Below are 20,157 nucleotides of genomic sequence, written 5' to 3'. Positions count from 1 at the left end.
TCGTGCAGGTAAGACTTCAGGTCGGGTTGACTACTGGGTATACGGCATATGATGAGCCTAGTCGGGAAAGTGATGATCAACCTTGGCGGTTGCCTTTCTGAAATGCTGAAATGGATCAACAGGGTCGCGTCGGTACGAATCTTTTCTTGACAACCGAGTTGCCTTACCTAGGAATGCTCGGAATACTCCGCATGCCGAGGTTTACACGCGACCCTCATGTTCAAGTGACTGATGGTGGCCCGCTGGATGTTGATTAAAAAGAAAAGAGAAATTAAATATGCGGTTTACAGTCGCACGGCTCTCCATATGCTCGCTCTTGGCCTCACCAGCATGCATCCACGAAAGGTCTTCGTCTCTTGCATCTCCACGGAATGTCCGCGGCCAATTCAACCAAGGGACTGCTCGATTTTTTTCAGAATATGAGTCCCTTCAATGCGCGAAGGGCACGTTGAGACCCAGGACATAAACAGCAAATGAAGCAAGGGAATCCCCAGATGGAGTTATGCGGTGGCTGCACGCCATGGCCGCACCATACGAGACGGTTGGGATGAGTTGGGTCCCGGACGGCTGTGAACATTTCTTAACCATTTCCCCCCCAACGGTGAATATCTCTTCTCATCGAGCTTGTCGTTTCACCCGCGACTCACACGTCTTTCTCAGTCGGAAACCAAGGCTATTCCAACTGAGTGAACCAACCTAACCATGGCTCCATGATCCATGATCCATGATCCAGCCAAACCGCCATGGAATTGCCAAGTAATCAATGATATGATCATCACGTACTGTAGTGACAAACTCTTTTATTTGGTATCTGGCCGGATCATCACTGTCAATAGTCTATATCGCGAGATCGAGCATCTGTTATTAAGTGGCAGCAATCCGCTCTCGAAGCTGAGCCTCGAGGCGTGGGACAAACCAGAGCCAGAATTGGCGGAGAGAAATTCAAATTTTGATGCAGTACCTGAATTGTAAAGCCTGGAAGAGATGCCGTGGCTGTGATTATTACGAGGTTTGGGTCGTGCCGACCTCGCCGATGGAGACGCAGAAGAACTATCAAAAAGCTCGATGCAAGAGGTCTCGTTCAAACCGAGCAATCTGGGTGGAGATAACTAGTGGGGTGGGTTTCATGATTAGGGCCTATAAATATCTCATACGGAGTACATTGCCCTGAATTCAATTGATTCCTATGAGACATCGACTCTCGATGGTTTCTAAAAAAAGAAAATAGCCGCATATATTGACCGGCCCACCATCAGCTTCACTGGATCGCGGTGATTGTGTTAGAAAAATATGAACAATCCACTCCTCCAGGGGATAGTTTTAATATAGTAGACGTAGTGGACATTGGATGAATTTAGAAATCGGTGCATCGGTGGGAATCGGCGATTGAGGGCCGAGTCCGACCATGGGGACGACTATTGAGCATCGTCCAAGGTTGATTTTTACCCCCTTCTTATTTCCTTCCTATGACTATGTCTCTGTAATTCTTTCAAATTGATTGCATCGAGCTTTTACTTGAATATCATTCCATATCATTTCAAAATAAGATCATTCATCCAAAGTCCTTCCAAGATTGTTGACGCCAAATTAAACATGCCGGGAAATTTGGAAGCAATAAAGACCCGAGGCTCTAATGGTGATAACACCGGGGATACTGTGTCTTTCACTACCTAAATAGGCATCAACATGCCATTTGGGGCCGAGTTAGGGTTGGTGATGTTGTCGACGTGTAGATAAAGTCGGCACTCCGCCTTCGACGCGCCGCAAGATCGTGTCTCCCCAACATCCACCACCCCACACCTCACATGTGTCGCTTCGAATTTCTGGGGCGAGGTTTACTCTACCGGCAGCGTCAGAACACTTCTGTGGATGGTGACCGACAGTCCAGGTTTGTCAAGTGCAAAGAAGAAGAAAAAAGAAAAGCGCGTCACGCGGGGCAGTTCACTAAATGACTTCACTTTTCTCAGAGACCTCCCAGAATGCTCCACGAGATCCTCCTCTCTCTGTCCGGCCAGCCATCCCCACTCTTCCGTCCCGAAAAGGAGCAAGATGCCCGTGTTCAAGATGACTTTGCCCTTCTCTCACCTCCGGAAAAAGCCCTCCTCGCCAACGTTGCCCATCTGAGCCAGCTCCACGCGCAGCTCCGAACCCATTCCTCGGAAATCTCCTCTGGTCATCGATCGGTGGTTTGTCGTGCAGTTACCACGGCGATTGTGGCATACCATCTGGATCAATTCCAGCAAAAGATTATAGATGTCGAGGCGGCGATCCTCGCCGAGGACAGTGGCTATGTCGGAGGCTACGGCATTGTCCCTTTGTCGATTATTGTTGGTGAATTTACCCCGTGGGTACGGCGCATGGAGTGGCTCTGGGATCTGGTTCAATTTATCCAGCCCGAGCTCAAGCGTGCCGGTCGTTCCCATGGCTGTACGGGGGCAGCTCTGATCGATCATCTGCGGGCGGAGTGCCAAACTGGATATCTTGATATTAAAGAGATGGCAGAACATTTGGTCACAGCAGCAGAAACGGCATGGATGAAACAGCTGTCGATGTGGCTTCTCTATGGGAATCTCCCCATGTATGGCAAGCTTGATTTTTTCATCCAGGAGGACCGAGATAGCGAGGACGACAATACGCAATTCACCCTCCATACCGATTTGCTTCCCAAATTTGTGACGGCGCAGACAGCCAGTTCGATTCTCTTCGTGGGGAAATCCCTCAACCACATCCGGGCCAAGCGAAAACTCACGGCCGGCGTCTCTATGGCTCCGGTGTCCTTGTATGAAGAACACATGGGTCAACTGGCTGGCTTGACCTCGCCAATCTCATCATTGAAATTTTCCACTGCAGTTGACTCGATTCGCATTTCATTGTCGCAGTCGACACTATCGAAACTACTGCCGCTGCCCAAGATCCTGGAGACCCTGACATTGCTTCATGATTTTCTTCTATTGGGGCGAGGTGAATTTGCCATTGCGCTGGTATCGCATGCCGATTCCTGGGTCGAAGAAAGCCGACGGCGTGGGTCGGTATCCCGAAACAATGTGTCTGGCAGACTCGATAGCATGGCCATTAAAGAAGGGGATGTCATGACGGCATTGGCCCAAGCATGGTCAGAGCTCTTTTCGCTACAGAAGGAGGAAGACCCGGGAGATGAGGAGCTGGAGCTTGCTCGCGATCTCCTTCGCCTGACGATCAGCCACCCCAAGGGCGGGCGTGCGATGACTCCGTCCCAGGGATCGAGTTCCGTGGCTGAGATATCGCGAGTTTTGTTCGACGATCTCCTGTTCCCTACACCTACAAACCTGACTGCGCAGGTTCGCGCACCCCTCGACCTCTTTCTCTCCAGCTCCGACATCGCCATCTACTCCAAGATCCACTCCTATCTGCTGGGGATTCGGCGGGCCCAGATCCGCCTTGGGGATCTCTGGAAGCGGACTTCGCTACGGAGGAACCACCCTACCCCATGGGGACCTCCGCGAAGCAACTCCGCTTTTGGCCAAAACAAGCTGCAGGCCGGCCGAGAGCGAGACAATGTCCGCATTCAGCAGATGCGACCGATCTGGGCCACCGGCAGTGCCTGTTTATTTGTGCTCTCCGAGATTGGCAGTTTCTTCCAAGGAGAGGTAGTCAACGAGTCCTGGCAACATCTCCGCGAGTGGATTGAAGGAGACACTTCATCCACAGCCTCATCGTCCGAATCTCGGCCTGGGACTGCGACCTCATCCAAGCCATCCCGCACCCCAGGGGCGAAGTCGCCCGACCAGAGATCTGCGCAGCAGACATTCCCCCCTGGCGCGCCGTCCATGGCACGGCATGACCCCGAGGCCCTCACTGTGGCGCATCGCCGCTACCTGGCGTCGCTGGTCCAGTCACTGTTCCTGACCGACGTACCCTTCACCAGCACCCTCCGAGCTCAGCTGGCGAACATCGACCGGTTCGTTGCTCTCACGATCCGACTGGAGTCCATCCAACGGAACATGGACTTGGAGACGGACGAGGGAGTCGTGGATGCCTTGGTCGACTACGCCCAGGAAGAGCGAGAAGTGTGGCATGAGCTGCGGGCGACCCGCGATGCGATGGAGACCGGGATTCGGGATCTTGTGGGCAGCCTGCGCGACATGGACGACCATCGGTCGGGGGAAGGCCGACCGGTGGACTTCGCCACGAACGGCGCAATGGGGCCGAGTGCCCGGGGTGGCCTGGGGTTCAACCACTACGAGCCGCGCCAGGCTGCGGGTGTGGACCGACTGCTTATGAAACTGGACTTTTGGCAACCTCCGCAATAAGCGGGAGAAGATTTCCGGGGCAAGTCCATGTGATATGGTTTGGGAGAGATCGACATGGAAATTTTTTTTTCTTTTTTTTTTTTTGGTTTATTGCTTCCCCTTGCACGAATTTCCAGCGGGTTCGGCGTTCCGAGAAAAGGCGAGAGAACTGGGGATTCGACTGGAGTCTGGACAGTTGCATTGGATACTTGCTATTCTTAATTTTTCTTTCGGGAGCCTCGGCCGAATCAATTTGTACTTTGCTGTACTTTGCTGTACTTTGCTACACTCTCTCCTCGCTCAGCTGGTAAGCTGTAAGCTGTGTTGGCTGCAGGCTGCAAGCTGCAAGAGATAAACAAATCATTTTTTTAAAAAAAAAAAATGGTCATGTGTGCTTATTGAGGGGGATCGCCAGGCAAAGAATGCGCATCCCCTGTAATCCTCCTTGCACAAGCTGCACCAGAATCCCCCTCTTTTATTAACAGAAATCCCTTATCTCCTTCTTACTTCCCCACATGGGGACCATTGAACTGAACACCTGACCCTCACGCCATTCCTCCAGGGCTTCCAGGGCGTTCGAGATCGGCTTTGGATCCTTCGACAATCCCTGCGCCGAGAGGATCCATGTTGCGCCAATTGGCCCACGGGCTCAATCTGAGTAGCCTTGGAGGCTAGAAAGATTTTTATTTTTATTTTTATTTTTATTTTAAAAAAAATCTAACAGCCAGGGTGTGCATCTTCTGCCCGTAGCTCCCAGAGAAACGTGCCGGGAAAGGAAAGTTGAGTGGCGTTGGCATAAACTTATTTTTTTATGCTTAAAGATGCTTAAACTACTATTCTACCGAGTATTATTGTTCACCATTGGAATAAACCAATTGACTACAAATAAATAATTCACCCATTAGAACGAGAAAAAAGAATAGAGAATAGAGAATAGAGAATAGAGAATAGAGAGGCCCCCCATATCACGGAAGCCAAGTCCCGCATTTTGAGGACACGCAACGGCCAACAAAGTCGGTGTGCCCCCCAGGATTGCCTAATTCGGACATCCCGAGTATGGCAGGGCTTATGGACAGATTCTTCCGGCTCATGTGCCCACTTCTTCCCCTAAGAATAGAAATAAAAATAAAATTCTCGTCTTGACTGAGTGCACGGGGTCCGGGGTGTGGGTACTGGGAAAAGAGGGCCCCTCCCGGGGTTTTCTCTCTTTTTCTCACTCTCCCCAGGGATTACCGAGAAGGGGGGCCGGGGGTAAAAGGGCAAGTCAACTGACCTTATATGGTTCCCACATCCCGATTCCTTCAGATTTTTTTTTGTGGAGCCGGAATGATCAAAGAGGAAAAGCCAGATCTGATTTTTCTTTTTGTCTTTTTTTTTTTGTGGACAATGTCCCATTGGGGAAATCCCCATGGATGCCGAGTTCGTGATTGGAGAAAGAGGGATGGCATTCCGGGGACTCGGCATTAAAGTGTTTAGAGTTAATTGCATGGAATTGAATTGAATTTTGCTTCCAATATCCCATTGCCCTGATCCCCCATAGATGGGAATATCTCAATCGCAAGCAATGCCCTCTAAGCGCGGAGAGCGACATATCGAAGATCGGGGATCGGCCGGGTGGAGTTAAGGGGATCCGCCATGCATACCTCAGAGTGGACCCATTCCATCGAAGCCATCGAAGCTCGAACCGTCTTCGGTTTCACGATGCTTCACGGCCCCTTCCCCCCAACCTCTCTCTCTCCGTGTGAGGTGGCAACCACAGCCAACCATGGCAACCGTGGATTGCTCCGCCTTTGAGTCATGGTGAAAGCAGCGGGTGAAAAAAATATCCACCGGGTCACGCGGTCTTCTTTTTTCTTTTTGCTTTCCCTTTCCGTACCCTCCCAGGCTTCCCAGGCTCTGCAGGATCGTGAAGGTCCGCTTTTTTCAATTTCGAATTTTTCTTTTCCCTCGTTTATGTTTTCGGGTCGCTCACCAAGGAAGTACCGTTCCTGTCCCGTCGACCATATAAACCGGGTCCCCGCGGGGGAGATGGAAGAAGACATCGTGAATTCTTTTTTTGCGTGATACCCTTTGCTTATATTCCTCCGTCTCTGTCTTTTGCAACCTTGAACCTCTCCCCTCACTCTCCCTCTCCCTCTTTTATACCATAATCATGTCTTTCACTCGCGTCTTGACTCCCGCCCGCTCACGGCTCGCTGGCGCTGCCGTGACGGCTCCCCGGGTCATCTCTACCTCGGGCCGCCTCTTCTCGACCACCAAGGCCGCATTCAACCCGCAAGATATCCCCAATGTCCACACCCCCGACTCCATCCAGAACAAGCTGTCCCGAAAGGAAGTGCGCAGTACCAGCCGCGTCCGCGATTTTGACATGGAGGGCCGCGTGTTTGCCATCACGGGTGGCGGCCGTGGTCTGGGACTGTCGATGGCCGAAGCGCTGATCGAGTCTGGTGCCTCGGGTACGCTCCAGCAAGATTTCTTCCTTTTTCACTGAATATATCCCTAATTTCCATTTTCTAGTGTACTGTCTCGACCGCCTCGAGTCGCCGCCGCTGGACTTCGTCGCGGCCCGGGAGAAGGCGATGAATGAGTACGGTGGCTTGCTGGAGTACGTGCGCATTGACGTGCGCAACAGCACCGAAGTGAACAACACGTTCGCCGCGATCGCCGGCAAGCACGAGCGCCTGGACGGGCTGGTCGCCGCGGCCGGCATCAACCACCTGCAGAGCGCACTGGAGCACTCGCAGCAGGCGCTGGACGACGTGATGACCATCAACTACAACGGCGTGTTCAACTCGGCCACCGCCGCCGCCCGCCAAATGTTCAACTACCAGAACAAGGGCTCGATCCTGCTCGTCGCCAGCATGAGCGGCCTCATCGCCAACAAGGGCATGACCTCGCCCGTCTACAACTCGTCCAAGGCTGCCGTCATCCAGCTGGCTCGCTCGCTCGCTATGGAGTGGGGCCGCCACGGCATCCGTGTCAACTCCCTCTGCCCCGGCCACATCATCACCCCCATGGTCGATGGCGTCTTCCAGCAGAACCCCGCTGCCCGCGCTACCTGGGAGGCCGAGAACATGCTCGGCCGTCTGGCTATGCCTGAGGAGTTCCGTGGTACTGCCCTCTTCACCCTCTCCGATGCTTCCAGCTTCATGACTGGTAGCACCCTGCTTGTCGACGGTGGCCACACTGCCTGGTAAGCGTGTGCCATTCAGACCACAAACAAGTACTTTGCATTTCTTTTTTTCTTTTTTTCCAAAAGGCGCAACGAAGGAAATGATTCATTCATACACCGAAAAAAATTATCTGGTTGTTTTTGTTTGAACATCGGGGTAAAACGTTCGCTCTGGGATCCGACTACTGCATCATCCCACGCAGGGGCTACTTCCCCCTGGACCATGCCTGCCGGTTTATGGCTTTGGGAGGTGCGATGTCTGGGCTACTGTGTGGCCTCATCACTGATCCAAAGCTATATTTTCTGTCGGGTTCCCGCCGTGTTCATACCTTCTTTGTATAGACCATTACGAGATCCATAGTGACCCCATTCTAATTTTATAGACTCATCTACTACATTATCCTGATCCATACCTAGCTCAACCCCATCTACTGTAGTGATAACTCTAATTTTAACCTTAGATCTCTGCGCCGAGACAACCAGGATTAGCCAGAACAAAAATACCGACCAGAATCATCATAGTTCCATTCCCATAATGTGTATGAAGCAGCATGACATCCATACATAGCATAGATAAGTACTAGATCCCACCAGATTCATCTCAAATGATATACACAAGCCTCTGATCCCCCGTATGATCCTCCAGATCATCCCGCCGCCCACCACCAATAAGCACATCGCGCTCCCCGCCCTGAGAACCGCCAGGCCGACCTTGAATATCCGGTTTCGAATCCAGCAGGACAGCACGATTCAGCCGCTGCAAAAGCACGCGCAGAATCAACGCCAGCAGCGCCACAAGCACCATAAAGAACGCGCACACCGCCATGCCGCGCACATACCACGGCCCGTCAGACTCCGGATAGAGTCTGGTGCCGAGCAGCGGGCCACACTGGCCAATGAGATTGAGGATGGCGATGCTGGCGCCCTTGCCCTCCTTTTCGATGCGGTTGTCCATCGACCAGGTGATGATCAGCGTGATCGCCGAGAAGAAGCCCGCTGTCGCGGGGTACACGCAGATGTACCGGATGGACGTGTGCAGTGCTGGGGAGAGGTGGGTGTGGAAATGGCCTGTTGCTGCGATGGCGAGGTATGCCGTTGCGGAGAGGAGTGCGTGTGCGATGAGGTAGGGGCTGCGGCTGCGTCTGCGGTCTGAGACGTAGGCTGTAGCTAGCACGACGATGAAGGCTACTAGGTAGGGTGGTGCTGAGAGGGCTTGGGCTTGTAGAGAGGTGTAGCCCATGCTGTTTGGTTGAATATTTTAGTATCCAGTTATGATCCAATGCATTCATATAGAAGATTCGGAGGTGGCGGCACCTACTCTTTGATGATGGTGGGCAGAAACACCGGCATCGAACTGAAGGCGACATTGCAGCTGAAGAACATGAACTGCACCACAACAACACCCATTAGAACTTGGTACTAGCCTCCAAAAACACATGAGAAATACTCACAGCTGCCATATACGCCTTTGGGTCCGCCGCCGTCTTCAAGATTTCCCGCCAATTAAACTGCCCCCCAGATGACTGCTGGTACTCTGCCTTGTTCTCGCCCAGTCGCAACTGAGCCACCGTTCTCTGCCGACGAATCAGAAACCGAGCCTGGCCCGGCGAGTCGGGGATCAAATTCCAGGCAAAAACCGCCATGATCACACTCGGGAATCCCTCGACCAGAAACAGTGTGCGCCACGGCGAGATCGGGCCATTGTTGCTGAGCTTGACAATCACCCAGGCCAGACTGCTCGCAAAGGATGTTGCTAGCGGGGCAGCCGAAATGAACAGTCCGTTGCGGAAGGCAAGCTCATGTCGGCGGTAGAATAGCGACAGATAGAACGGGATGCCAGGGCCGAATGCCGCCTCGGTGATACCCAGCAGAGCCCGGAGGATAGCGAGCCCCCAGAACGAGGTCGCTATGCATTGGAAAGATGCGACGAGACCCCATCCGCAGACACAAAGCGATATGTAGATATGCGGAGGGACTAGGCGGTACATGAGCGTCATCCATTCGAACAGAATATACGTGATGTAGAATGCGGTGAGCAGCCATTCATATTGCGAAGACGAGAGCCGGAGCTCATCCTGGAGTCCTGCAATACGGGCATTTCCAATATCTAGATTTTCATTCAAGAATTAGCATAGGGACATAGGGCCAAAAGGGGAACTGCCAATTGTTGCTCACTCGATCGATCCAGAAAAGCCAGCAGATACAGCAGAGCCAGAAACGGCACAAGTGTCCGGTCAAACCGCCTCACCACGTCCTTTTCCTCCTCGGGGGAGTATTTCGGCGCCGCCCCACCCCGCGGCATCTTGCTTTCGAGCTCTTCCCCGGTATCATACCCGTCGTCATCCTCAATGTCCGAGACAGGCCCGGCCACTGGGGTATTGTCGAAATTCGTCTGCAGTCGCAGCGGGCCCAATGGAGCCTTGATAGGCCGGGGTGCTGGAGACTCCTCGTCGGAGGGATTGGAGACCGGGGTGTATCGCGGATTCGACGAGGTACCCGAGCTGGAGGAAGCGTTCCCCGCAGGCGGAGGCAGATGCAGACTGGTCATTTTCAGGAACGGTCCACACGGGTCGGCTTTATAGGAGCGGCTGAGAGGGCAAATTCTCGATCTGGGCGGTGATTGCCCGCCCTCTGTGCGTTCGAATATAAAGAGAGGAAAGAGATGTCTTGGACTCTTCACGAGAACAGCGCAGCTGACCCTCGGCGATCATTTGCGTTCCGTCCTGAAGGTGGATGAGATAAGCCTCATCGCGGCCTCGGGAAGTGGATCTCGGGACCCGTGCTGGACTACCAGGGAACTCGAGTACGCCTATACACTTTTATTTTTAAGTTGTTTTGTTTTGGTTTTTTTCTCTTTCTTTCTTTCTTTCTTTCTTTACTTTTCTCTATGCCCCCACTATACCACTAATATTGGTGTGGGATTTTTAAGTATTAGAAATCAACTACACCTTTTATCCAAGAGTGATTATTCCGTTAGGCTAACCCATAGCATGTAAAATTGATAGAATCCACTGAACTATTTATGTTCCACCGAGTCATGTTACCGTTGTCATTACAACCCAAAAAATTTGCTGTTTACAACCTGACCAAACTCAGGTTTCACGACTTGGTGGACCCTATGCCGACTCTATACCCAAATATAGATCAGCCCTAACACTTGATCATGAGCCAACTTGGAGCTTTGTAAAAATTGATAGCTATAATAAATATTAAAAGATAGTTTAATTCTAAGATAATATGTATAGCACTATATGATAGTTATGATCTCTAAGCCTGGTAGCCACCTTATATACTATGGTGACCTTAATCCTAGGTAAGAGATATGATATATACTAGAGTAAATATTTTATAGAGATGATAAGTAAGTATTTATCGAAAGAGCCTTTTTTTTTAATTCACTATAGAGAAGTAAGACTTAATTAATTGCTACATATCTTGAATATCTTTTAGATATATTATTCTTATTCTTATTTTATAGTACTAAGTAGTAAGGAATATCACTCTAGATAGAAACTAGATCTTATATATCGTGGATGACAGTAGACCTTCCAATAGAAAGGCCGTGGTTTATGAACCCTATTCTCTCATCTCAACGCGTGACTACCAAGCCTGTGATGAGTGCGTGAACTCTTACTTAGTAGACAAAATTATTACCCAAAGAGACTACAAGGTAAGCAGAGAACAGAACGGCGGGACCAGGCGGGCCTTTGAGAAATTTCCCTACTCTTAACACATACAAAGCCTTGTATTGGACATGTTATTCCCCTCCCCTTATTCATGCGCTGCTTCCTCAGAGACCTACCTACCCAGGGGAACAACATGTCCACTACATACAAACAATCAAGTGCTCCTTACCGGAAGGACACACAAGAAAGAACAAAGAAGGGAAAAGAAAGAGAAAAACAAAAAGAAAACAAAAAGAAAAGGCTCAAGGCCGCCAGCGGTCAATGTACCGAGGATGGCGCCGTCTCTTGCGGTCCGAGGGCGGCACGGAACCCGACACATCTCCGGGGGACGGGGGTCGAAGCTGCGCTTACGGCCACCGGTGAGCCGGATGAAATGAGAGCGGCTCAGCGGCGCCAGCTCTTCCAGCTCGGCGATCAGCGGGTGACCACTCAGCCCGCTGATCCGCAGGTGGCGGAGGAGGTTTTCCGCAGTATCGCGGAGGAACCGGACAGCGTTCGACTTTCGGTCGTGGCGACCCTCGGCGTCGTGCTTGTAGTACTCAGCCTTTGCGCGCTGGTACACTCCCACGAGGTTGTTCACCCCGGCCACCTTCTTCTCTTCCTCCCCCTGCTGCTGCTGCGGCAGCGGCGCCACGACAGAGGCCGTCTCCTCCGAGACCGCGCTGTGTAGGGGCGCGGAGTCGGCGCCCGCGGTCGATGCGGGGGCGAGGTTCAGGATCGTGTCGATGGTCCGCGTGGTGGCGTAGCCTATATTAGTATTATCGTTAGCTTGTTAGGGTTTCTTGTTGAACATATTGCTTTTGCAGTGAATTTTATGTTTCACGAACCGGAATCCATCAGTCCCTGGCCTGCAAGGTGCGCATTGATCAGAGCCTTGTTGTGCTCATTCGGACCATGGGGCTTGACATGGACGTAGTGGATGAGGTAGAACTCCATCAGACCGAAGTTCTGGCTCGAGGCGCCCTGGCTTAACAGGGTGATCAGGGTTCGGTCAAAGATGGTGGCTTCTCCACGATCGAAGAGCAGAGTGCGCTGGCGGAGGTGCGTGACCTGGCGTTCGATGGCATGAATGAGGGCTGCGACTTTGAGCGGGTCATTGATGATATCGAGCAGGATTGCACTAGGCTGTTGGATGCCAGTGAAGCTAGCCAACATGACCTTTTCCTTGGCGACCAGTCGCGCGAGGATCGATTCTCTGGTTTCTGGGGCTGACATCTTCAGGACTTTGGATCAGTTAGTCTTAGATTTGACGATGATGCATGTTTGAAACATCGATCAGAGGACTTGCCTGAGTAGCTCTGGTAGGAATATCGATGATGATAATGAATGAACGAACTGTCAAGGGACGACGGGTGATGATCAGGATAGAAAGAAAGGATGGGTAGGGGAAGGAGAGAGGGAGGACGATGGGAAGAAGTGAAGGACGATAAGTAGGCGACCGAGTGAATAGACAATCAGAGCAATGGCGCCTGAATCTTTAGAAGAGACTCCATGACGCCTAAAGTCACGCACCAGCAACCATACTGGTCCAGGAGAACTATGAACTTGTAGAGAAGAGAAGCCTAGATATCGAAGGTAGTTATATTCAAACCTATGTTGCCTTAGCTATAGACAATGGTAGAGGAATAGTGGCGCCTAGAAGAAGCATTGGTGGGTAAGAAATAAGCCATTCGAATAGAAATAACAAAGCGACAAAATCACGGGGGAGCATAGGAGGGGGGGATATCAATGCATAGCAACAGCGACAGCGCGACCACAAGCCGACCATCACCGTCATGAACAAACCGGGACATCTTCCTTGGAGAAACAGTTTAATTCCTCTCTTTCCAAAGCTTTTTGACCTCGTCGATGAGCACCAAGGGCTTGCTGCCCTCCCCATCCTTGGCACAGTCTGTCCATTCCCCGCCGTCACGGACACACCAGACAGTCTCATCCAAGCGAACCGTACAGCTGATCTTCACACCCAGTTTCTCGCCACGCAGGGCATTCTCCCGGAGGAGGGCAAGTCCACTCAGAGGTGGTTTCTCTCCTCCATTAGGGTCATCGTCCTGCTGGCTGGCACATCGATTCAGTGCATCGAAGTCTATTCCGTGTTCCAAGGCGCACTGGCGTACATATTCACGCTCGGGGATTTGGGGGAAGTCATTGATCAAGCAGTTGGCAAATCCCAGTGATCGGATAACGGGAGTCCGAGGGTATTGCGAGGGCAGAAGCGAGTCATCAGCCGTGGGAGGAAATGGGAGATTCGCGGCACAGAGAATGAGCATATCGCCGACACACTCGGCCGGGCCATGCTTGCACTCGATTTCATGGGATTTTTTGGAGACACTGGAAGACATAACGGTATTTAGCCAGGCCCATTATGAAGAGAATATACTGGCCAATGCATCAAGGCATGTTCATTAGGGCGCTTACCTAGCGATAAAGGATAGTTGGAAGTCCACCATGTCGCTGATCTGCTCCATGGCCGGCAGAACCAGCTCCTGCAAACATTCTTGTGCATCCGGGCATTTGCTCATGAGATGGGCTTCCAGAGGAACCCTCGTTTGTGCCAGCTTTGCCGGGGCACTAGGAACCGCCGAAATCTTTGTTTCTGGGGTATTCTTACTCCCGATGGGATCCGACTCGCCAGGGACATGGATCTTGCTCATGGTATCTGGGCCCTCACTATTATACCCATCATAAGGGACACATTTGGGTGAGTAGCATTTGGTTTCGGCCGGCTTGAGGACCAGGTAGCAGCCGACCAAGAAGCATATGGCTATCAAGCTGCGGCGCAGGAGGGTGGTTCTGCTGGGCCGCACTCGGCCCTGTGAAGACCCCAATGTTGGCACATGGCCTGGCTCTGCCTCCTTTGAGTGGAGTGGTAGTTTTTCCATGGTTGATGCTGAGAGTCAATGTGGATGTTGATGCGATAAGCTTCCCCGGCCCCAGGGCCCCCTGGTGGAGTGTTACATAAGATCTGGTGGCCTTTCAAACCAGGCAGCCCACCGTTGAGTATCTATGAATGAACCTAGTAGATATTTGTATCAAAGCAATAGGGATGGGTGGATCTTGTATATAAATGCTACATCTGCATTCCTAAATACTTCCAAGGTCAATCTCACTTGACTGACTTAGTATATCTGGAGAACCCGTCTCCGACGTCGGAGGCCTCTTGGGAGTATGAGTCAAAGCTTAGGCTGATTTTTTGTTTATTTCAATGCCATGTCAAATGGTGATCAGCAGTCACTACTTCACTAGTTTCTCTGCAATATCGCCTCGAATCATCCGAGTGTTCCGGGGAGCAAGCACCCTATTCCGCAGTAGGCACACTCATCCTACAAGATCGGGTGAGAATAGAGGCTCTCTAGAAAGAACGCTCGAGACCAAGCGCCCGTCGCAAATGAATAATGGCGCAAGACACAATGCAAAGTCTACCTAAGTACCTGAGTATACTCCAAGTCTCGGGCGAATCCCATCCTTCATGATACTTGGCACGTCCCAATGTTCTTGGCCCCACTTGTGCCTTGCTGGTTGACAGGTGAATGAGAAATCTCGAGGTCGTGCGTTACCAAAGGTGATGCTCATCTTGTGGTCACTGCCAAGGAGCCAATCTGAACGAAAACTCAGGGCTGCTGTAGCCGAGCTTTCAGCCGTGAAATCCACGCAAGGAATTCTATTCGGCGCCAGATGCCCAGGTAGGGTTACATAGTTCCCGTTAAGAGTGAAACGCGATCGCATCTTATTATCTTTCCGTATACGAGAGAGAGACACGAGAACACGAGACACCTAAGACACCTCTCTAGAGAAAAGTCCGACCAATATTATCAATACCCCAAAATCTCGTCGAGTCCCGAGGCGAATACCGTGTCAGGGCCATCACTTGGGAACAGCGTCACATCGCCTGGTGTTCGGTCGCATCTCCCAGACCTGACACAATCAGAGCCCGTTGAATCATCCACTTTTTTTTTCTCTCTTTTTTCTCTTTCTTTTCTTTTTACACTACTTTATTCTTCTGAGATTGAGAATCCTTCTTCTTTCTTCCTCCACTAAGTTCTTGTGAGAACTTTTCTGTTCGCCCGGTGCCCTGTGGAGCGAATCCCTTGATATTCTCGCCCGGAGACCCATGAAGAGGGTCCACCGTCTCTCAAAATTGACTTTCTAAGTGCCTGGGTTGGGCATAGGGCAAGTGTTCTGCAAAAGACGCAAGTATACCTCATTTCTTAGAACTGTGCCTAAGGCACCCCAGCTATCAGGGATATTTTTGGTAGGGGTTTCCCTGGCTGAGAATAAGAAAAAATAAAAGAAAGAAAAAAACATATCCAAATTCCAGGGTACGTCAAACACTTGAAGATGTTCACTGGCATGAGAGTGTTTCGGTTCCCCGCGCCCTGCAGACCGCGTCACCGAAATGCTCACCTGCCGACCCTTAATTGCAACCTCACTAACTGCGATCAGCAACTTAGCTCCCTGCACCTTCAAATAGCTTCGGGAGCTCCACAAAAAAAAACTATTAAGGCCGATGCTCTGATCTTTGACTGCTTCCTCGAAACATTCCAGGGAGAGGCTCGACGTCACCATTGAGAACGGAGCGGGTGTTGTGACAGGGACCTTTTCTCTCCTCTCTTACCAAAAAGCCGTCGATTGCAACATCTCCAGAGATCTCTCCTCTACGACTAGAGAGCTCTGAATTTGTGGCCTGGATCTAATTTGCAACACCTTCACAATGACCTCAATCAATTCAATACCATCAGAGAAAGATGACGATGCGCATGATCCAATGCACGAAGAGTTGATCGAGGATCTGGAGCAGGAGGATATCAGCTCCGAGCTGGACGCGTCGCAACAGGAAGCCCTGGCCCACCAGCAGCGACTCGATGACTTCTTGACACCGCTGGCCCTGGATGAGGCGATTCTGTACAAATTGGCGCGTCGCTTTTCCACCACATACCGCCAGCTCGCCTTGACCTCGGATCAACAGTTTCTGCCCACCCCTGTCACACAGCTCCCCACGGGCCAGGAGACAGGTCGCTATCTTGCCATTGATGTGGGAGGCAGCAATCTACGAGTGGCTTTTATTGAGTTGCTGGGTGAAGTCGACTCGGATGTGCGCTCGGCTGATGCGTCGGAGCGATCGCGAGACACCATCCGCAAGGCTCAGCGCCAGCGCGTAAAGCGCACTTTGGAACGAGCATGGCCCATTCAGGAGCATTTGAAAATGGACAAGGCGGAGGACTTGTTCGGCTGGATCGGTGACTGTATTGCTGAGGTGGTGGCGGAGAGTCTGTCATCCGATGCAACCAAGAAAGACATACCCCCGAGCTAGACATGGGGATCACATTCAGTTTCCCCATTATGTGCGTGGTTTTTTTTTTCTCCCCCCTGGTTTTATTTACTCTCTTAGGGTGATTCCCTGGCTGACTTGATTCTAGGCAAGAATCCTTGGCAGAGGCCACGTTGATGCCCATGGGCAAAGGATTTGCCATCACATCCAATCTCGATCTCCGCAATATCCTCCTCCATGGATATGAGAAACATACGAGGCGGCCGGACGATGAAGATGAGCCTTCCTCCAAGCGGCGGAAACTCTTTGCTTTGCCTAAGCTGAAGATCCAAGCTATTACAAACGACACCGTGGCGACGCTGGCTTCACTCGCTTATGCGGTCAAGTCCTTGCCCAACAGCCGAGTGGCCATGGGGATCATTGTGGGCACAGGATGTAACGCCACCATTCCAATGAAGCTGAGCGCACTGCACGAGTCCAAGGCCAAGAGTGTGAATGCCATGGAGCCGGGGGCCGTGGAGACGGTCGTCAACACGGAATGGACCATATCCGGGGCATCGCCACCCCTCGGGGAGCTCAAAGTCACGACCAAATGGGACGCCGAGCTCGATCGGGCCTGCGCACGCCCGGGATTCCAGCCGTTCGAATACATGACCGGCGGCCGATACATCGGGGAATTGATCCGGTTGATCCTCTTCGACTACCTCGTCACAGTCGCAGAACTGTCCAAACGCTCTCTACCGGCCAACCTCATCCAGGAATATGCCTTGACCACCACCTACATCTCCGACACGGTCGCCCGCGCCCGTTCCGACCAAGACCTCGCCCACGACCTGAACCAAACCCTGCCCCCGCCAGAGAGCAGCGACTGGCGCTGGGATGCCCGCACCGCCGCGGCATTCCGGAAGATCGCCCGCACCGTGCAGCGGCGCTCGGCCGGTCTGATTGCCGCCGCCGTGATCGGGCTTCTGGCCTGTGCGCGCGAGATCGAGCTCAAGGAAGACAGCAACACCAACAGTCCCGAGAACGCCGCCTCTCCCCAGAGCAACGGCGAGGTGGGCATCCCCGACACCGCCGCCGCATCGATCGCCGCAGCCAGCAGCCTCCAGCAACCCACCACCGCCTCCTCTACTACCACTACTACTGCTAGCGTTCATGGCCATATTGTTCCGGTCCTTGAACCCACCCCGGTGGACTGGCAGTCCGGTCCTGAGGAGCTGGTTGTCGCCTACACCGGTGGCATTATCCAGCATTACCCGCAGTTCAAGGATATGTGCCAGCTCTACATCGATCGTCTGATCATGCGGACTGGCCCACAGCGAGGTGGGAAGTCGGTGTTTTTGCGGGAAGCGTCTGACGGTGGTGTCATTGGGGCTGGGGTTTTGGCTGGCATGGTTGTTAGCAAATAATACCTTACTGGTGTGCTCCTTTTTATTTTCTTCTTCTTCTTCTTTTCCCTCGGGTTCCTCGGGGGTACATTTTACGGGAGGGTCTTGTGCTACGAGACACGGGGCTCTTATCAATGGTATATGGAATAATGCTTGATTTGTTATGCGGTATCTGTGTCCACATCAACATAGAAATGGATATGATGTGCTTTGTTCTCTGGCTGGGCAAAGCAGTGTGTTGTGGGAGGCGTTGAGGCAGTCAGCCTCGGTTTGTGGATGATTCTGAATCAATTCTTTGATGTTTTTGTCATTTGTGAATATCATCGACGTTTCCTTGTGTTGTCTTCTGATTTTGCCATATTATCTGACTACCAGTCATGACTTTTAACCACGGTCTCGCATGGCAGTAAGATACACAAGTCCCCATAGTCTTGCGACCCTGATGGCAGACTGGCAGACTTGGTCGGGGGGTAGATTGCAGGGTTATACCCACAAGCCCTGGATACCCAGGCCAAGAAACTCTCGAGAAAAACACCCAAGCTGCTTGCGCGGCCCGCCATTCGAGGCATCGTAATCGGGGAATGCTGGAGTCTCCGATGTGCGGAATGCTGGAGAATATGCATGCCGATTCTGTCGATCCGGGAGATGTCGCAATTTGCATCCCCAGATTTACACATACTGGGTGGACATGGGGCCAGATTTGTTCCTCTTCCATAGAAGCGGAGAGACTGGCGGTCATCTCAAAAGTAGATAAGTGCTAGGAAACCCCATGTTGTAGACCCCAGCATAGCCTGCCCAGGGCGCTGTGGTGGATTTATACGCCAGTCCTCACTGAGCTGGTCAATCTTTCGAGGTCGATGCTCTGAGCAGTAGGGAGGTCATCGAATGATACCCTTCGGGGCGCCGTGGATAATCCGAGTGAACATTGGTTCATATCAGGCGGAACATGTTGTTTCGAACGCCACGCTTCATGGCATTGGGTTTGCCATCTTCGTATTCAATTCCAGCTGCCCCTCCTTCGCCTGACATTTGTTCTAATCGTTCGCGGAGCTCGGCATCGGTTTGAGAGACGGATTTGCGTTGCGGGCTCGACAGTTTGGGGTGTTTTTCCATGGACTTATTGGATTCATGACTCTTTGATTCTTGACCAGGCTTATGCGCAACTGGTTCCGAGGCCCCTGCTCATCAATATTAGTATGGTCTTGATGGTGGCGCTGCACAAAAAAGGACGATTTACCTTGAGGCTCTGATGTAGTAGAAAAGGTCGATATAAGCGGAATAAAGGCTTGGGTACGTAATGGACAGCTCAATCCAATGCCTCTAGATACTCCGTTTGCTTGCTGTCTTAACATAATTTTCGACAACATCTTGCAAGGCAACACTCCCACTGATCGCAACTTGACGTATGTTGATAAGCCAAACCACGTGATGGACATAGTCCTCGTCACGTGCAGTTCCCCGCGGACCTCATCAGGCGGCAGTGAGGACTCATCTCAACTTTCTCTTCAGTATACCTCCCGTCCACACCCTCTCTTACACCCCATCGCCTCCTAGCCAAAATGGCTTCCTCGATAGCTTCACTGGCATATTATGAGCTCTACCGTGGTAGCAGGTATCAGCTCCAGGCCCAGCAAAGCAGGGTGCAAGCGGTGGGACTGACATGAATGACCTTTCTTTAGTCTTGGCCTTGCCTTGACCGATACACTCGATGATTTGATCAATGAGGGGCGCATTGAGCCCCAGCTGGCCATGAAGATCCTCTCGACCTTTGACCGTGTGGTCACTGAGGTCCTGGCAGACAAGGTCCGCGCTCGGCTCTCGTTCAAGGTAAATCACCCCAATCCCGGAACGAAACCATCCAAGAGGCACCTACACAAAACAAGCCTCGTGGCTCTCATTTCTGAACCAGACTGACACTTCTCTTTTTCTTTTCTGTCAGGGCCATCTGGATACCTACCGATTCTGCGACGAGGTCTGGACCTTCTTGATCAAAGATGTGACCTTCAAGCTCGACAACCAGACCACCGTGAGCGCCGACAAGGTCAAGATTGTCAGCTGCAACAGCAAGCGCCCTGGTGAGGCCTAGACAGCCCCCTCTTGCGCTTTAAAACCACTGGCGTTTCTTCTTTCTGGGTGGGTGATCTGCATAGGTTGTTCTACAGGTGTTTCTGCAGGATACGGCGTTCTAGGGAATTCTCGTCATCATTTATGAACATGGACACAGACAGACATTAGATACCCAACGACGTTGGATGAATTACTTGATGCTTACTCCATTGACGTAGTGCAATCAGGTGACTGGCCTTATCGGTGCCTGCCTATCGCATGAACAGGCTTCCACATCGCGTGGTAATTCAATTTGCCAACTCAGTTGCCC

General features: G+C 51.8%; 8 protein-coding genes across 8 annotated transcripts; 4 read left to right on the top strand and 4 right to left on the bottom strand.

Moving 5' to 3' along the window:
* Positions 1-1,979: 1,979 nt before the first annotated feature.
* Positions 1,980-4,289, top strand: NUU61_004258 (uncharacterized protein; the record flags this gene model as incomplete). The annotated part of the gene is made up of 1 exon (XM_056654840.1): positions 1,980-4,289. One exon carries the CDS (start codon positions 1,980-1,982, stop codon positions 4,287-4,289), a length of 2,310 nt encoding a protein of 769 aa, XP_056512867.1.
* A 2,131-nt stretch (positions 4,290-6,420) lies between these two features.
* Positions 6,421-7,465, top strand: NUU61_004257 (putative short chain dehydrogenase/oxidoreductase; the record flags this gene model as incomplete). The annotated part of the gene is made up of 2 exons (XM_056654839.1): positions 6,421-6,724; positions 6,786-7,465. The coding sequence occupies 2 exons, from the start codon at positions 6,421-6,423 to the stop codon at positions 7,463-7,465; spliced, it is 984 nt and encodes a 327-aa protein (XP_056512866.1).
* Positions 7,466-8,041: 576 nt separating this feature from the next.
* Positions 8,042-9,988, bottom strand: NUU61_004256 (uncharacterized protein; the record flags this gene model as incomplete). Its single annotated transcript, XM_056654838.1, has 4 exons — positions 8,042-8,681; positions 8,759-8,826; positions 8,892-9,547; positions 9,616-9,988. The coding sequence occupies 4 exons, from the start codon at positions 9,986-9,988 to the stop codon at positions 8,042-8,044; spliced, it is 1,737 nt and encodes a 578-aa protein (XP_056512865.1).
* Positions 9,989-11,215: 1,227 nt separating this feature from the next.
* NUU61_004255 (uncharacterized protein) lies at positions 11,216-12,341 on the bottom strand (the record flags this gene model as incomplete). The annotated part of the gene is made up of 3 exons (XM_056654837.1): positions 11,216-11,229; positions 11,394-11,873; positions 11,954-12,341. 3 exons carry the CDS (start codon positions 12,339-12,341, stop codon positions 11,216-11,218), a joined length of 882 nt encoding a protein of 293 aa, XP_056512864.1.
* A 596-nt stretch (positions 12,342-12,937) lies between these two features.
* Positions 12,938-14,005, bottom strand: NUU61_004254 (GILT family protein; the record flags this gene model as incomplete). Its single annotated transcript, XM_056654836.1, has 2 exons — positions 12,938-13,454; positions 13,542-14,005. 2 exons carry the CDS (start codon positions 14,003-14,005, stop codon positions 12,938-12,940), a joined length of 981 nt encoding a protein of 326 aa, XP_056512863.1.
* A 1,829-nt stretch (positions 14,006-15,834) lies between these two features.
* NUU61_004253 (hexokinase family protein) lies at positions 15,835-17,801 on the top strand (the record flags this gene model as incomplete). Its single annotated transcript, XM_056654835.1, has 3 exons — positions 15,835-16,390; positions 16,435-16,465; positions 16,541-17,801. The coding sequence occupies 3 exons, from the start codon at positions 15,835-15,837 to the stop codon at positions 17,799-17,801; spliced, it is 1,848 nt and encodes a 615-aa protein (XP_056512862.1).
* A 909-nt stretch (positions 17,802-18,710) lies between these two features.
* On the bottom strand, positions 18,711-18,893 carry NUU61_004252 (uncharacterized protein; the record flags this gene model as incomplete). The annotated part of the gene is made up of 1 exon (XM_056654834.1): positions 18,711-18,893. The coding sequence occupies one exon, from the start codon at positions 18,891-18,893 to the stop codon at positions 18,711-18,713; it is 183 nt and encodes a 60-aa protein (XP_056512861.1).
* Positions 18,894-19,339: 446 nt separating this feature from the next.
* Positions 19,340-19,866, top strand: NUU61_004251 (transcription initiation factor IIA subunit gamma; the record flags this gene model as incomplete). The annotated part of the gene is made up of 3 exons (XM_056654833.1): positions 19,340-19,392; positions 19,460-19,607; positions 19,720-19,866. 3 exons carry the CDS (start codon positions 19,340-19,342, stop codon positions 19,864-19,866), a joined length of 348 nt encoding a protein of 115 aa, XP_056512860.1.
* Between the last annotated feature and the right edge of the window lie 291 nt (positions 19,867-20,157).

This window comes from Penicillium alfredii (genome assembly GCF_028826965.1).
Source record: "Penicillium alfredii strain IBT 34128 chromosome Unknown utg000005l_segment0_segment0, whole genome shotgun sequence".
Classification (NCBI taxonomy): domain Eukaryota; kingdom Fungi; phylum Ascomycota; class Eurotiomycetes; order Eurotiales; family Aspergillaceae; genus Penicillium; species Penicillium alfredii.
Note: the sequence above shows the minus strand (reverse complement) of the source record. Positions and strands in the feature narration are given on the sequence as shown.